Raw genomic sequence first — 14,480 nt, forward strand, 5'->3', positions numbered from 1 at the left:
GCATTATTTTGCTAACATATGAGATGAGTGCAATCGTGCAGTCGTTTGAGCATTCTTTGGCACTGCTTTTCTTTGGGATTGGAATGAAAACTGACCTTTTCCAGCCCTGTGGCCACACCTGAGTTTTCCAGATTTGTTGGCATATTGAGTGCAGTACTTTCACAGCATCATCTTTTAGGATTTGAAATAGCTCCACTGGAATTTCATCACCTCCACTAGCTTTGTTCATAGTGATGCTTCTTAAAGTCCACTTGACTTCGCACTCCTGGATGTCTGGCTCTAGATGAGTGATCATACCATCGTGATTATCTGGGTCATGAAGACCTTTTTTGTATAGTTCTTCTGTGTATTCTTTCCACCTCTTCTTAATATCTTCTGCTTCTGTTAGGTCCATACCATTTCTGTCCTTTATTCTGTCCTTCATAGATCCTGCCAAATTGCCTGCCGAAAGACTGGACCAATGTACATGTCCTTCAGTAATGTTTGAGAACACACATCATCTCACTTAATCCTCAATCAATCTTGTAAAGCTGATAGGTAGGAGACTTATTTGGTGGTGACCCTGGGTTGTGCATTCATGCAACTTTGTGGCCCTAAATTCCCATTTTACTGAAGCAAACATTGACGCATTGGGAGATTAGGTTACTTGCTCAAAGTGACCTACCTGAAGAGTGTCAGAGCTGGGATTCCAACCCAGGTCGTCTGAGTCCAAAGTCAATGGTAACCAGGTCCATGGCCATCTTGAGCCTCTTAAAGCTGCTGCAGCCCTCTTAGTGAAGAAATGGTAGGAGGGAATCAGGTTGCACTCCGGGCAGTGCCACTGCACCCCTCCTGAATGCAAACAGAAGCCCTGTGGCTCCAGGGTTGTCCATCCTTCAGGCCCCTGTCAGTGCCTCAGTGAGAAGCCATCTCCAGAGGCAGAATAAATCAGGTAATTTGGATCAGCGAAAGGCATTGGAGAAATAAATTGCTGTTGCAATGTGAATATAATAAGGCAGTTAGGTAGATGGAAATGGTCATCTTTTGATTGTATGAGTGAGTATTATGTGCAGCAAATTTTAAGTCCGTGCTGCCTTTTCCTGGCCTCTCCCCACCACTAGCCGCACACTTCTAACTGCCCCCTCCCTCAGATTGTTCAGTTGGTGTGTGCTGTGGCCTCTGGGAACACTAATCTAACTTTTCATTCTATCCCAGGCTAAATATAATTAGGAAGAAGCTCTTCTGCCAAAATAAAGTTACATGTCAAATAGAGGTGATTTTTTTTTTTTATATCTACTCTTTCAGCTTATGTGCACCAGTATTGACTCATAATAGTCTTGTACAATCTGGATTTGACTCTATGGCTAAGGAAGATGTTAAAATTGATTTTTTTTTTGTTACTGAAATTTCATTTGTTTTCTCTTTTCCCTTCCCCCAAAAGTGAACAGATGCACTCTCACTAAAAGGAAAAAGGCTGGATTTTTATGGCAAAGCTGACACATATGTAAGCCTGACCAACAATATTCCTGAACTAAGTCAATTCACAGTAGGCCTTGACCTGCGATTTGTGAGTGTCAAATCAAGTGATTGTATGGCTTTCTCCTACATTACTAATAATACTTTCCTGGGCAGAGAAGACATAGAACTTGATCTCTCGGGAGATCATCAGCAGCTAATCATGTACAAATTTGGCAAGACCTTTCACATCTGTTACCACCTGATTCCATTTCAGTGGCACACAGTATGGTTGGTATGGAGTGGTGTGAAAGGCAGATTAGAGCTCTTCCTGAATAAGAAAAGGATACTGATAATTACGGATCAACCACAAAACCTAGCGCCTAATAGGACTCTGGTTCTAGGACATTTTCTCAAGAAAGGTAATGACCAGGTTCAAGGCCTGGTTCCTAGGTTCACCAGCAGCTTGTGCTACTTTCAACTCTGGGACCACATCCTGGGAAATGAAGAGTTTATGAAGTGTCTGAACAGAAATGTGTTTAGTTGGGAAAAAGATGTTTGGCTCGTCAACAAGATCATTCCAACTATTGATGTGAAACTGAACTGCTGTGAGTAACTGATGAATTGTCTTTCTTAGCAAAGGTAGTGATGGTACAGAACTCTTCTGTTCGCTACTCTAAACAACCCACTCCTAGGCTCAGGTTCTGTCTTCCCCAGGGGGGCCTAAGGTTGCCCCAGTTTTGTCATTTTTCTTTTAACTTAAAGCAAATATTATTTTCTGTTTTGTATTTTGATATGATTTCAAATTTACAGAAAAATCGCAAGAATAGGACAAAACATTTCTATGTATTCTCTACCCAACTTCACTGACTGTTCCAATTTCCTCATATGTTTTATCTTTCTCCCTCTCACTCTCCTTATTTTCCCCCACTCCACACACACACTCTCTCTCACACCCACCCCCTCACACACATACACACAAATTATTTCCTAATAATTTGAGATTAAGTTGCAGATATAAGACTTCATTTCAATCCCTTAGTATCTTGGTGTGTAATTCCCTGAGAATAAGGAAATTCTCTTACATAACCACAGTACAGTGGTCAAAATCAGGAAGTTTTACGTTGATACAATGCTAATATCTAATTCATAGCCCATATTGAAATTTATCCAACTGTCCTAATAATTTCTCTTGTTTTACTTGGTCCAGGATCCAATTCAGATCATACATTTGATTTAGTTATGAATCTTTATAGATTCTATCTGGAACAGATCCTTTGTCTTTCCCTGCCTTTCATGATGCCAATTGGTCTCATTACTGCTGATGGAAACTTTGATCAATTGTTTCTGATAATGACTGTTAGATTTCTCCACTGCAAAGTTACTATTTTTTTCCTTTGTAATTAAGTAATTTCCTGGGAGATATTTGGAAACTATGTCAATATCCTGTTCTTATTAAACTTTCACCCAGTAGTTTTATATCTATTGATGATTCATGCCTCAATCACTTATTATTATAGTGACTACAAAATGATGATTTTTAGAACTCCATCATTTTCCCTTATTTATTAGTTAGTATTCTATTGTGAGGAAGTGTCTTCTTCCACATTTACTTATTTATTCCTCCAGTTGTTTATATGTTTATATTAGCATGAACTCATGGACTCTTAGTTTATTCAATGGGTTACAGTCTGTCGCTATCTTTTATTTTCATGCTCAGATTGGCCCAGATTTGGCCAGTGGGAGTCCTTCAATCTGGCTCTTGTGTCCTTTTGACACATTCCCATTATTTTTTTAGTACTTCCTTAGTTTCTAGCACAATATTAGTGTTAGAGGCTCATCTTGTACTTTTCCCACTCAGCCCAAGACTCAGCCATTTTACCAAAGAACCCCGATCCCTTTTAGTGGGAAATAATATTGGCAAACCAATTATTTTTTCTTTTGAAAGCAATGGTGATGTGGGAGAACCATTTGGAATGAAACTCTTGTAAGAAACTTGGGTTTTTGGAATTACACATGTATTTCTTTCTTTCCAGTTTTAAGGAGGAAATTTAAGATTGTTTTTCTCTGGATGACCCCACTTCTCAAATCCAATCTTCTCCATCATCGTTAGCAGCAGCCAAAGCGTGGGCAAAGTCATTGATAACAGCATACAGATAGAGTTTTTTCTCATTTCCTGAAATGTTCATTTATTCTTAGAAGAATATTTTTTACTGTTCTTATGGGTTTGGGAGGGGGTAGTGAGGGATTAGGGGCCATATCCTTGCCTAATAGGGCTTTTACTGACTCTGGAGATAGATTTTCACCAATGGTCTGGAAACTGTTTGAGTTAATGGCAGAGGCACATTCCGGAAGCTTTCTGTATTTCTTTGAGCTCAGACTAATACAAAGGAACAGGAGAGCTCTTCCTTTGAGTTACTACCTGAAGGCATTTGGTTTTTCTCTGTTGTGAAGGCTTGAAAATGAAAGTGAAAAGTCCAGGCTGGCTCTGCTTACAAAAACTGAGCTAGGGACTAGTAGGTTAAGGCTGAACAGCTCACTCAAAGCAGTTTCAAGTAACTTTGTCTTTGATGGAATGAACCAGAAGTATGGCTCTATTAAATCCATATACTTAGCGGTGGTCTTTGAAAGCCTAATCTGGCCAGTGAATGGCAATGGTCTTTCCTACACTTTGCTGGTAAATGACTAAATCTAACTGAAGTGTTAAAGTGTTAGATGGCCCTCATTCATTTTGCTGTTTTGTACACTTTTTGATGTATAATCTATCCTCTTGTTCTCATTAAGTCCTGGTGGACATAATATACAAATAATCCAATACAATGAACAAGCAAAAGAAAACACAACCTAAAATAGTTAAAGGAGTAGAAAATGTTATTTTTATTATTCTGGTGTCTTCAAATGTCCTTTTCAAACCTTACACCAGGGGTTTCTAACCTGAGGGGCAGAATGGCTTTGACGGGTGAGTAAAGTCCTTGAGATGGTATGCACCATGCTAAAAATGTAAGGTGAATTTTTCCCCCCGAGGACAGTCTGTAGTTTTCATCATATTCTAAAATAACATAATTGCTGCCTTTTACTGAGTCCTTGCTGTGTGCCAGGCACTTTATGGATGAGGAAAGAGAGGCTCTGAGAGTTTAAATAAATTGCTGAAGGTCACCCATCAAATAAGTAGCAGAGCAGGGATTTGAACAAAGGTCTGTCCTGTTGCAAAGCCATTCTTTTCACCCTCCACAGCTTGCAGGACTACCTCAAAGGAGTCTGTGGCCCCCCAAAATCTTATGAGACACTGTCTTAGAAGCTTCCTTTGAAGCGAATTGCTGCTGCTGCTAACCCACCTGGTTATCAGCTATGATCACTGCCTGCTCCCCACTGAAGGAAATGTAACACCACAGAATTTCTTCTACCTCCATGCTGCCATCTGACATCTGGGAAAAAGAGGGCAATTATCTGAATAAATAGAAGTGGTTACTACATGTCTAGCTTCAGCTTTTGCCTAATAAATTGCTATTTATGTTCCATAGAAAGATTATGACTTTTCAAAAATAAATTGTAATGAGCACATTACTAGGTTATAATTCTCAATAAACCTACTTATTCATAAATTGTATATGTATATATTTATATATTAATGAGAACAATGTTTTGGGGGAACATTTGCTGAAAACCATGAACACTACTTGAGTTTAATAAACAAGTATTCATTGTAGTTGTCGATATCTCAGGAATAAACAAAGGGTTTATTTTAATAAAGGTGTTTATTATTTAAGAAATAATAATCAAGGCAAAGGTGCTAATAATTAGTAATTTCATTTTAGAGTAGTTTTAAAGCATCAAAATCATTAGTAATTTCATTTTAGAGTAGTTTTAAAGCATCTCTTTATTTAAAAATATTATAAATGCGATACATATTGTTGTGAATAAAATAAACTCAAATAATACAGAAGTACATTAAGTATACAGTAAAACCTACCCTGCATCCTCTCCACAGAGGTGTCATTTTTCTTTTAGAATTTTTTTCCTGTGGATTTATAATGTGTGTGTATAGTTTAAAAAACAAAAATAATATATGCATATGTACACGTAGTTTTGCAATTTGATTTATTTTAGCTTAATATGATGGCCACATCAGATGTTTAGTAATATATCCACCTCATTCGTTTTGGGGTTTCATATTAATATATCCATTGTATAGGTATACTATAATTTATTTGACTAACTCACCATCAATGGGCATTTAAATTGCTTCCAACTTTGCAGTTACAAATAATGCTACAGTGAATTTTCTTGTACACACATCTTGGTATACATGGGCTTGTAATTTCACAGGAAACATGATTAAAAGTACAATTTCAAGACAAAAGGATATAAGCTTTTATGGTTTAAATTGATTTACCATTTTTGCTAGTTATTTTATTAAACTATTCATTAAAATTGATTCAGTTTTTTTTTGATTCAGTTTTTAAGTTAAAAGTAATGACATGCATGGTTAAAATTCAAACAATGCATAAAGACATAAAGTAAAAGTCTCCTTTCTCTTCAATCCCTTAGCCCAAGTCCTTCTCCCTAAAAGTAATGATTAATTTTTTTATATATCCTTGCAGAAACAATTTAAAACTGTGTTTCAGTGTAAATATTCTTCATTTTTCTTTTTCACATTTGAGATCATGACCATAAGCATAGTCCTCTGTATTTTTTTTTTTTTACATTTAATAGTATATTTTGGAGATATTTCAATATCAGAAAATATAGGGCTTTCTGATTATATACAATAGAGCTATGGTATAATTTATTCAATAATCTCCCTTTGAAGGACTTTTAAGTTGTTTCCAGGCTTTAGATGTGGCAAAAGTCTAATGTATTTTTAAAAGGAATGGATGGTGACCGGAATTTCTTGAAGTGACAGTTAGGGACTGATCACAAGCTGAAATTCCTCTCTAGGTATATTGAGCATAATTTCCTAATCTCAGCTCAGACACATGATCCAACAAAGATTTGTTCTGACTTGGGAATGTATGAAGGTGAAGAGTCTTCCTAAAGGTATGTAGATTAAATCACTCAGTTAATGCATTTGAGAAATCCCTTCTTGGAAAAGAATAAAGTAACATGAACTGAGTCAATTCTGCAAAATCTACCCTGTATCAAAGCATAAGGTCCTTGTGTGCATGAAGCTGTTGATTTGCTAAGATTTATTAATTAATCCATGGAATTCTCCAGCAAGAATACTGGAGTGTGTAGCCATTTCCTTCTCCAGAGGATCTTCCCGACCTGGGGATCGAACCCAGGTCTCCTGCATTGCAGGCAGATTCTTTACTGTCTGAGCCACCAGGGAAGCCCATTAATTAATCTAATGCTCCAGCTGTTTTGAATTACTTTATGAACTAACCATTCTTAAAATATGCAGAGATTGATTATATAGTTTATGTACTATCTAAGACATTTGTCTAGCCCACTATTAAGCCTTCTGTCCAATTATCAGCTCTGATAGGATGCTCTGATGGGCTCTTCTAGCTAAAAGGCGATTTGGTTTTGCCCCTGTACATCAATTCTCTGTGCGATACTCATTTTTCATCATGAAAGATAAGCAAGGGCTGTTTGAAGTTCGTTCAAACCTCCTTATTTGTATTCTCCTGCACAGAGTGACATTCGTCTATGGATTCAGAGATGGAAACTTCTAGCCTATCTCTCTCTCTCTATTGCAGGATTCATTTTTTGTGTCCTTGCCTGGTAACTGAATACAGACACCATTTTGAAAACAATTTTTTTTCCTCATCATCTTAAAGATGCTCATTTTGTATTTTTTCTAACCCATAGGCAGATGTGCCTGTGACAGTTTCTGGTCACCATTATCTCTCACAAATCTAATAAACACACTCTGAATTATATTTCCAGAGGTTGTGATTGAAAGAAAAATCAGATGTGAAATGTGGTCTAGAAAAATGCAAAGATTTAATATGAGGTGATATACCCAAATCACAAGCAGAATTTGGTACCTTAGCAAATGTTCTACTTAATATTCTGTTGGCAGGTACATCTGCAACAAAATGCCTCATGAATATTCAGCTACTCCATACCTCTGTCCTCTATCTCCCAATGGTTACAATAATACAATTTGGTCTAAAGTGAAGGAGCAAATGACAATTAAGTCCACAGGCCTCTATGAATTAGTATGGATTATCACCACTTTAAAATACAGAGACAGCAAAACTCATGCAGGTCTTTTGTGCAAGTGATCTCTTGTTCACAAAAGGTGAATGAGATGAAACGCGTTCGTAAGCCCTTCAAAGACGGAGGCCACTCTTCATGGCTTCTGTGGTCTCTCCAGTACAAACGGACATTCAGTTATTGTTCAACTGCCTGCAGGGTGTGGACTTTTGCATTTGCTTCTTTTAATGAATTTTCATTGAGATAACTGTAGGTTCACATGCAGCTGGAGATTCCTTGTACACTTTGTCCATTTCCCCCCAGTTGTAACATTTTGTAAAGCAATCAGAATATTGACCTGGACACAATACACTGATCTTATTCAGATTTCTCTAGTTTTACTTGTACTCATTTGTGTGTGTGTGTGTGTGTGTATTAAGTTCTATACAGTTCTATCACCTGTGTAGGCTTGCGTGTCCATCGCCACAGTCAAGATACAGAATGGTTAATGGTTTCAACACTGCAATGATCCATCATGTTGCCCTTTTATAAACACACCCACCTTCCTCCCTTTCCCCACATCTCTGCTTCTTGCATCCCTAACCTTTGACAATTACAAATAATCTGTCCTCTGTTTCTAAAACTTTGTCATTTCAAAAACATTAACAAATGGAATCATACAATATGTAGCCTTTAAGGATTTGTTTTTTAAAACTTTATCTATTTATTTATTTGTATTTTTGGCTGTGCTGGGTCTTCATCGCTATGCAGATTTTTCTTAGTTGTGACAAGTGGGGGCTATTCTCTAGCTGCAGTGCATAGGCTTCTCATTGTGGTGGCTTCTCTTGTTGCAGAGCATGGGCTCTAGAGTGCGTGGGCTTCAGTAGTTGCAGTACACAGGCTCAGTAGTTGCGGTTTGTGGGCTCTAAAGCATAGGCTCGATAGTTGTGGGACATGGGCTTAATTGCTCCACGGCATGTTGGATCTTCCCGGACCAGGGATCAAACCTGCGTCTCCTGCTCTGGCAGGCAGATTCTTTACCACTGAACCACCTGGGAAGCCCAGGATTGGCTTTTATTTACTTAGCATCATTCTCTGGAGAGTCATCCAGGTTGTTGTGTTTATCCATAGTTCATTTCTTTCCACTGCAAAGTAAGATTCCATGGTGTGGATATATTACTGTTTGGCCACTCACCTGTTAAAAGGCATCTGGGATGATTCTAATTTTTTGCTATTACCAAAAAAACCCTCTGCTATGAGTATTTGTGTGTAGGTTTCTGTGTGAGAATAGGTTTTTGTTTCTCTGGGATGAATGCCCCAAACTGTAATAGTTGAACATTTAGTTTTATATGAAATAGTCAGATTGTTTGCCAAAGTGATTGTACCATATTCTATTCTGCCAGCAGTGTATGAATGGTCCAGTTTCTCTGCATTCTTGTCAGCGTTGAGTATTGTCACTGTTTTTCAATTTTAGCCATTCTGGTAAGTCTGTAGTGATGTCACATTGTGGTTTTAATTTGCATTTCCCTGATGCCTAAGAATGTTGAACCTCTTTTCCTGTGATTATTTGCTATTTATATAACCTCTTCAATGAACTATTCATGTCTTTTGCTTATTTTCTCTTTTTTTAAAAATTAAAGTATAGTTAATTTACAATGTTGTGTTACTTTCAAGTGTACAGCAAAGTGATTCAGTTATACACATATATATTCTTCTTCAGATTCTTTTCCATATAGATTATTACAAGATATTGAGTATAGTTTCCTGTGCTATACAAGTCCCTGTCATTTAGCTATTTTATATGTAGTAGTGTGTATATGTTAATCCCGAACTCCTAATTTATTCTCCATTTTTAAATTGGATGTATTTACTGTTGAGTTTTGAGAATTCTTTATATATTCTAGTCTTTTGTTGGACATATGTTTTGCAAATCTTTTCTACTAATCTGTAGATTACTCTTTTATCCTTTTCACATGGGCTTCCACAGAGCAAAAGCTTTTAGTTTTGATCAAGTATAATCTATTATTATTCTTTTTGTGGATCATGCTTTTGGTGTCAAGTCTAAGAGCTCTTTACTTTGTATTAATTTTGTATCCTCCCACCTTAATAAGCTCACTTTTAAGTTTCAGGAGACTTTTTTTTTTAGCTTTCTTGAGGTTTTCTGCATGGACAATCACTTAATCTGCAATGCCTACTATTTCTTTTCCTTTTTTATTGGAGTTCCTCTAACTTGCCATACTATTTATGTTGAATAAGAGTGGTGAGAGTTGACATCCTTGCCTATTTCCCAGTGTTAGTGGGAAGACATTCAGCCTTTCACCATTATGGGTGATGTTAGCTGTAGGTTTCTTGGTGATCTTTATCGAGTTAGTAGAAACACCTTCCATTCTGAACTTGCCAAGATATATTTTTTCATGCATGGATGTGGGATTTTGTCAAATGAATTTTCTGCATCAATTGAACAGGTTTGCTAGACCATTCTAATTAATTACTAGACTTAGAGTTTGAAAAGATCTTTAATTCCCATGATTCTTGGTTAAAAAGCTACTGACATGATTAGATCGACTCTATTTGGGATATGAGTGATTATTCAAGGAATATTGTTTCAGTTCAGTTCATTTCCATTCCGTTGCTCAGTTGTGTTCAACTCTTTGTGACCCCATGGACTGCAGCATGCCAGACTTCCTGTCCATCACCAACTCCCAGAGCCTACTCAGGTCCATCGAGTCGGTGATGCCATCCAACCATCTCATCCTCTGTCATCCCCTTCTCCTCCTGCCTTCAGTGTTTCCCAGCATCAAGGTCTTTTCAGATGAGACACTTCTCATCAGGTGGCCAAAGTACTGGAGTTTCAGGTTCAGCATCAGTCCTTCCAATGAACATTCAGGACTGATTTCCTTTAGGATGGACTGGTTGGATCTCCTTGCAGTCCAACGGACTCTCAAGAGTCTTCTCCAACACCACAATTCAAAAGCATCAATTCTTCAGCACTCAGCTTTCTTTATATGGTCCAACTCTCACATCCATACATGACTACTGGAAAAACCATATCTTTGACTAGACGGACCTTTGTTGGCAATGTAATGTCTCTGCTTTTTAGTATGCTATCTAGGTTGGTCATAGCTTTTCTTGCAAGGAGCAAGAGTCTTTTAATTTCATGGCTGCAGTCACCATCTGCAGTGATTTTGGAGCCCAAGAAAATAAAGTCTGTCACTGTTTTCATTGTTTTCTCATCTATTTGTTATGAAGTGATGGGACAAGAGGCCATGATCTTCGTTTTTTGAATGTTGAGTTTTAAGCCAGCTTTTTCACTCTCTCTTTCACCTTCATCAAGAGGCTCTTCAGTTCCTCTTTGCTTTCTGCCATAAGGGTGGTGTCATCTGCATATCTGAGGTTATTGGTATTTCTCCCAGCAATCTTGATTCCAGCTTGTGCTTCATTCAGCCTGGCATTTCGCATCATGTACTCTGCATATAAGTTAAATAAACAGGGTGACAGTACACAGCCTTGACGTACTCCTTTCCCAATTTGGGACCAGTCCATTGTTCCATGTCCAGTTCTAACTGTTGCTTCTTGATCTGCATGCAGATTTCTCAGGAGACAGGTAAGGTGGTCTGGTATTTCCACCTCTTTAAGAATGTTCCACAGTTTGTTGTGATCCACACAGTCAAAGGCTTTGGCATAGCCAATAAAGCAGAAGTAGATGTTTTTCAAGATGTTCGTTTAAACAGAAACAACAAGATTGTTTCAGGGCATGGCTATAATTTGGGATTCCCAATGGGTTTCAATGCCAAGCCTTGCAAGGTGTCTTCATGTTTTGGTTTAGCACTGTGATGATCTCTTCTAAAGTTTGTATCTGACTGTTCTGGGTGATTGCTTTCTGTTGAGCAGTTCAGCATCTGCACAACCTGGCTTTTATTATTTAAGTTTGCCAACCCTTGATTCTTTTAGATAGAGTCCCTTCTTTCTCCAGGGTTTGTGGTTTTCTGTGTAAATTGGGGGCATGCACTTATGGGTACTGGATAACTGAAGCACCAGCGTACACTGTCTTATTTCTTCTCTACATATTTCACCTGTGGAAATCTCATCTTCTCAACACTACACCTCTTTGGGCCTAATCTCTAAGTGAGGGGATTGAATACAATCTCCAAGGCAGTTCTAAAATTCTGTGATTTAATTATGGAAGACTTGAGTCTTTATTAAAAACATTTCATCTGAAAGATTCAATGGGATTTGTTTGCTGAAATATACAAATCCAGGTTTTAAGTTAAAATGTGTGCATGTGTGTGTGCTCAGTTGCTCAGACTCTTTGCTACCCCATGGACTGCAGCCCACCAGGCTCCTCTGTCCATGGGATTTCCCAGGCAAGAACACTGGAGTGAATTGTCATTCCCTTCTCCAGGGGATCTTCCTGACCCAGGGACTGAACTCCTATCTCCTACGTCTCCTGCATTGGCAGGTGGATTCTTTACCACTGAGCCACCTGGGAAGCCCCTAAGTTAAAATGAAAGTTGCATTATTTCCTAAGCGATATCTGGTACTTAAAATGCCACCTGCTTGGCAGTTTTGTTCAACTCATTTGTCTTTCTTTTTCTCAATCTTTTGCTTCTTTTTGAGATGCTTACAAGAAGTGTTAATAACAATTAACATCTATAGCTCAGCCCTCTCTAGATAAAAATACCATGCCTAATTCCCATCCTCTGTGTTCTGAAAGAGTTTCCCATTACTTGTTAAGGGTTTCTGTAACAGTGCTGCTTGAATGCTGTATCAAAGAACATAACTTAGGCTTTTGTGGTATTTAGTGTTTTATTGTTTTCCTAAAAGTGAATGCAGCTCAATCATTAATCATTTGTTAAGGAATGCGAATTGTGAACCCTTCTCTCAATAATTAGTGCATTCATGGGGAGTGATTCAGGCCCTGGGATGCCACACTCCTCCAATGTGATATAAGTGACACTTTAACAGGTTTGCTAAGCCAATTGGCTGTGATAAAGCCATCTGTAAAAATGGGAGCCAAGATCCTGACAATTCTTTTACTTGCAGTTATGGTCAAATCTGAAGGCAGAAAGCTTGAAATAAATATTGTGCTGTTATAGCTTGATAGGATGTGAATCTCTGATAATTGAAACAATGTTGAAAATTAAGTAAAAAGTATTTCTTATACCACTTTGTTTTCTTTTTATAAATGTGTGAACTTTTCAACTGATCTATACAGCTAGTTGCAGGTTTCTGATCGCCACTCATTCTATTTGCTGACGACCACAGAATCTCAAAGAACATCCCACACACATCTCAGAATTTCTGTACATGCAAATTAAAAGCAATTTTAATGCCCGAGACAGTGAAATAAGTTAGTAGGTTGTCTACCACAATAGTTATTCCTACGTCATAGATGTTGTGCTTCCTAGGTAGATTCGAAATGATAATTTCCCAATGGTAAATATGCATGATTTCATTTTGGGTGATTTGAACTGCAGAAAAATTATGACTCAGTCTTGAGTTTTACTATGCACCATTTTCACTTAGATTTTCCACCATCATTCCAAATTCCCCTTATCCAAGCCTGAAGTGGGTGTTTTCCTTCCGAGTAAGGCTGCTCTCCCAATTTTCCTAGTTCTATAAATATCACCACAGTTCTCCAATTAGTTCAAAAGCAGAAGTTAAGTTCTCTGAGACTTCTCTATCTTCATTTCTTAAACCTCTTTGCTAATATATCCTGTCAATTCTTCCTTTCCAATAGCTGTAGGATTGGGATTTCCCACACTACTCTCATCTCATTCCAAACCTTCATCATTTCCACTTGTCCAGTTAGTTAGCAAATATATATTGGACATCGACCATGTGCTGGGCCCTGTATTAGGCACTGGGGATGCAATGGTGAGTGAGAAAAGAAAGATGAGGTCCCTACCCATACAGTGTAGTGAGAAAGACAGATATTAATAAGCACACATGCACACATGTAAAACTGCATCTGTGACAAGTACTATGAAGAAGAGGTATGAGGGATATCATAAGAAGGTTGTAATAAGAGCTTAGAATAGATTGGTTTGACTAAGTCATCGAGGCAAAAGAAGGTAGGCTTCCTTGAAGAAGTGATGCATGAGTGAGATCTGGAGGATGAATAGATGTTAATCAGATGAAGAAGGGTGGGAAGATCATTCTAAGTAGAAGTAGCAGCATATGCAATGTTTTTGTGGTGGGAAAATAATGCCAAATATTAGAGGATTAAAATGAGGCTGATGGGCTAAAGCCCAGAAAACAAGGGAGAAATTTAGTACAAACTGAGAATGAAGCGGTAGGTGGGAACAAACCATGCATAGTTTATTTAAACTCTGCTAAAATTTTAAAAAATACTTTATTTATGTATTTATTTGGCTGCCTCAGCTTTTAGTTGTGGCACGTGGGATCTTGACTGCAGCGTCCGGAATCTTTCGTTGTGGTGTGTAGACTTGGTAATTGCAGTTCACGGGCTTAGCTGCCTTGCCACATATGGGATTTTAGCTTCCCAACCAGGGATCAAACCCCCATCCTCTTCATTGCAAGGCAGATTCTTAACCACTGGACCACCAGGGAAGTCCTGAAAATTTTTTCTTTTTTAATCCTATGAGTAACACAAGGCCACTAAAGGGAGCTAAGTATGTGAAGGTGTGTGTGTGTGTGTGTGTGTGTGTGAGATACATGATCAAATTTGCATTTCAAAAAGATCATTCTGATCGTATTATGGAACAGATTGGAGGAGCACCAAGAATGAAGGCAGAATCCAGTTGGGAAGCTACTGTCATAGTCTAGGTGAGAGATTGATGGTGGCTTGGGCACAGTGATAAGTGATAATGATGGAGAAAAAGATGGAATCAAGAGATGTTTAGCAGGTAAGATCCATGCGACAAGATTATGAGTTGGCTATA

The 14,480-nt window shown here is 38.0% G+C and overlaps 1 protein-coding gene across 1 annotated transcript in view; it reads left to right on the plus strand.

Annotated features, from left to right (window-relative positions):
* The window catches only part of ADGRG4 (adhesion G protein-coupled receptor G4), a 111,078-nt gene that overhangs the window by 15,278 nt on the left and 81,320 nt on the right, over positions 1-14,480 (plus strand). Inside the window, 1 exon segment of the mRNA XM_061137545.1 lies at positions 1,428-2,042. Within this exon segment, the coding sequence (XP_060993528.1) occupies positions 1,428-2,042 (615 nt within the window).

The sequence above is a fragment of the Dama dama genome, chromosome X (genome assembly GCF_033118175.1).
Source record: "Dama dama isolate Ldn47 chromosome X, ASM3311817v1, whole genome shotgun sequence".
NCBI classification, from domain to species: Eukaryota; Metazoa; Chordata; class Mammalia; order Artiodactyla; family Cervidae; genus Dama; species Dama dama.